At 40.1% G+C, this 2,964-nt stretch overlaps 1 protein-coding gene across 1 annotated transcript; it reads left to right on the forward strand.

Moving 5' to 3' along the window:
• Positions 1-889: 889 nt before the first annotated feature.
• Positions 890-1,875, forward strand: LOC308375426 (complement C1q tumor necrosis factor-related protein 3-like). The gene is made up of 3 exons (XM_080851572.1): positions 890-999; positions 1,113-1,256; positions 1,518-1,875. Exons 1-3 carry the CDS (start codon positions 906-908, stop codon positions 1,805-1,807), a joined length of 528 nt encoding a protein of 175 aa, XP_080707698.1. The 5' UTR covers positions 890-905; the 3' UTR covers positions 1,808-1,875.
• Positions 1,876-2,964: the final 1,089 nt, after the last annotated feature.

Raw genomic sequence — 2,964 nt, forward strand, 5'->3', positions numbered from 1 at the left:
ATCTTCATTAAACTTCATGACCCATAAAACACCAGTGAGCAGTCAGCAGTGAATAGGCTCTGGAATGCTGGCTTCATAGGCAGAGTTTGAAAGAAGAAGCCATATCTGCGACTGGCCTGTGAGGGGAAAAGGAAACTGGGTGGAAGGTGACTGAAAATGTGTTCTAGACAAGCAAAGTTGAGGAGAAGAAACTTTGTGAAGTGTGACAGGGAAACGTTTCATTTTCTTGGGGGTAAGGCTGATTCCTCACCCCTCAATAACAAACAACAAACATGATATAAGTGAGAAAAATCTTACCAGTTAGGTCCCAAAAACTCCAATCCCTCTTCCCTATGGTGCATGCAGCACAGGACGTAGACTTATTGGCCACTGCCACCTTCACATCAGTGAGCTCTTAATTCCAGCACACAAGACAGAAAGAGGAGTTGATTACCTGTGCTGTACATGACAAATGATTGACCTGTCTGACTAACATACTGTAGGTGTGATGATATTGTATATTAACTTAACGTGAGACATGATGATCAGTTTTATTCATGGCTAAATAGAATTGATTGATCATTGGTAACTATAAGAAAATGTACTGTGATATAAAAATGACCGTAAACTGAGATGTCTTTCTACAAATATTTAGTTTTGGCCAAATTATCAATTGCAACACTTGGCTTGGCAACACAATTATCTGATTATGAACCTTGAGTAAGAATCAAAACAGCTTTTCTTATCTCGGGTAAGAGTCAAATCTTGCACAAATCTTGCACATCTTAATGTCATAACAGGCCAGATGTTTTTTTTAGCTTTAGAGTGTCATCTTCATTCCCGACGACTCCTGACCCTGAGTATAAAACTAACTCTGTTAGAGGGACACTCATACCCTGTTTGCAACCTCTAGAAAGCTCTTAATAATGGCAGGTCTGATACTGCTCCTGGTTGCACCAATAATCCTGGTCACTGGAGAACCACTGACGGCAAGGGAAAGTCGTGTGGAAACAGACGGAGGTAAGCCACATCATTATTTTTTCACAAGAATGTCAAACACTACTCATTGTTTAAACACACAAGATGAGTTTCTGATCTCTGTGACCTGTGTGTTTCTCTGTTTATGAGCTCAGGGTTCGTGGCCTTCACTGCGGCGCTACAACCTCAAACAAGTGACGGATCTGGCTTTAATTCTATCGGACCCTACAGCATTGACACCACAATCATTTATGGCAACGTTATCACCAATATTGGAGATGCCTATAATTCAGCAACAGGTATGTTTTATGGTGGCAGTGTGGATACTTAAAGTGTGCATACTTAAAAGCAAAACTAAAGGAGGTGTAATAGCAAGTGCTAATGCGACGCTCTGATTATTGGTTAAGGACGACTATGGATCACCTGCATGTTTCAATAACATCATGAGCGTTTTTCTCATGTTTCTTAATTTCAATTGACATATGTATATACAGTAAATAATACAAAAAATCGACCTTTAGTCTCAAGTCAGTTCGGCCAACTGTTTTGTTATTGTACAGGTATCTTCACTGCTCCAGTGGGAGGAGCCTACTTCTTTACCTTCACTACCTACAGCTGGGTGAAGGAGAAAGACATCGGTGTCGATCTGATGAAGAATACTGATAAAGTGTTGACGGTTTGGGAATGGCAGGACAAGGGTGATAATGAGGACTATGCCTCCAACTCAGTGGTTCTGAAGCTTGAGGTGGGAGACAAGGTGTACATGAGACTTCCCAAAGATTACTACATTGCAGCTAGCAGGTTACACAATATTAACACCTTCACAGGATATCTGCTTCTTCAGATGTAAGGGAGCCAATTGAAAATTGTGATAAAGGGTTAACAAATGGAAAGATCATAATGTTTAAAAAAGTAGAAATGTAACCATAGAATTCTAATTCAATGTAACTGAAATAAATAAACGAGCAGCATCTTCCAAAGTTGTTTTCTCTGTTTTACTCATATCCCTACCTTAAAAGTGACAAACCAGAAGGTTAGTTATGGTTGTGTGGTGTGGTTTGGTACTGCCAACAACAGACAAATAGTCCTAGGGGTCCTCCCAGCTTTCTCAGGAAAGCCTGAGATCAGCACCCAGAGTGAAGAGCCTAGAGTTATTATCCAGCCTGTACTGGTCATCACATCTAAGTCTTCTTCAATCCTCCATAGCAGAAGCAAACTCATGTACATTTACCCCAGATGCTGCCAGAGAGGTCCACAACTCTTTAGAGGTAATGTGTGGGTTAGCTTTTACCTGATTTATTATTCTTCTGGTGCTTCTTGGTGATGGTCTTGATAGGCGTCCACTTTCAGGCAGAATTGCGGTCATGATGAAAGCCCTCCATTTGTAAATGACTTGTCTTACAGTGGATGGATGGAGCTACATTTTTTGGTGGATGGTCTTATAGCTTTCCCTGAAGGGATGTCAGTTGCTTTTTCTGATGTCCTCGGATATCTCCTTTCCTCTCGGCATTGTCGATCTGTGTGGGTACACCTTGGCACTACAGTAGTTTGGTTGGTTTCCTCTCTCTTTTAATCTGTGTTGCCCAACCCTTTTCCTAAGGATGTCTCAAATTATTGGTTTGCTTAATTGACTAATTAAGCACCCAAATGTGTTTCACCGAATCTGTAACCTACTTGACATTACCAATGCAGCTGGGGGTTCACTTACTTTTGCACATACACTAATTCCATGTTTCATGTAGTTTTTTGGCTACTCACCCAATTCACTCTAAACAAGTATGCAATTGATAAACATAACACTGACATTTCATGTATGGAAACTGGTGATGATAAAATATGAAAATCATGGTAAAACAACAGAAAACTCTAAACTGCTCAAGGGGTTCACATACTTTCAAGCAGCACTGTATGCATAATCCTATTGCCAAAAGTATGTAGCGATGATAATATGACAGCTACTAAGTAAGTAAATAAAGTGTATTTATATAACGTTTTTCACAGACATGA

This window comes from Sprattus sprattus (assembly GCF_963457725.1).
Source record: "Sprattus sprattus genome assembly, chromosome: 14".
In the NCBI taxonomy this organism is placed as follows: Eukaryota; Metazoa; Chordata; class Actinopteri; order Clupeiformes; family Clupeidae; genus Sprattus; species Sprattus sprattus.

Coding starts and splice junctions, on each gene's coding strand:
- LOC308375426 (XM_080851572.1), top strand. CDS start 906: ATGGCAGGTCTGATACTGCTCCTGGTTGCACCAATAATCCTGGTCACT. Junction 1,000..1,112: donor TCGTGTGGAAACAGACGGAG/GTAAGCCACATC, acceptor TTATGAGCTCAG/GGTTCGTGGCCTTCACTGCG. Junction 1,257..1,517: donor TGCCTATAATTCAGCAACAG/GTATGTTTTATG, acceptor GTTATTGTACAG/GTATCTTCACTGCTCCAGTG.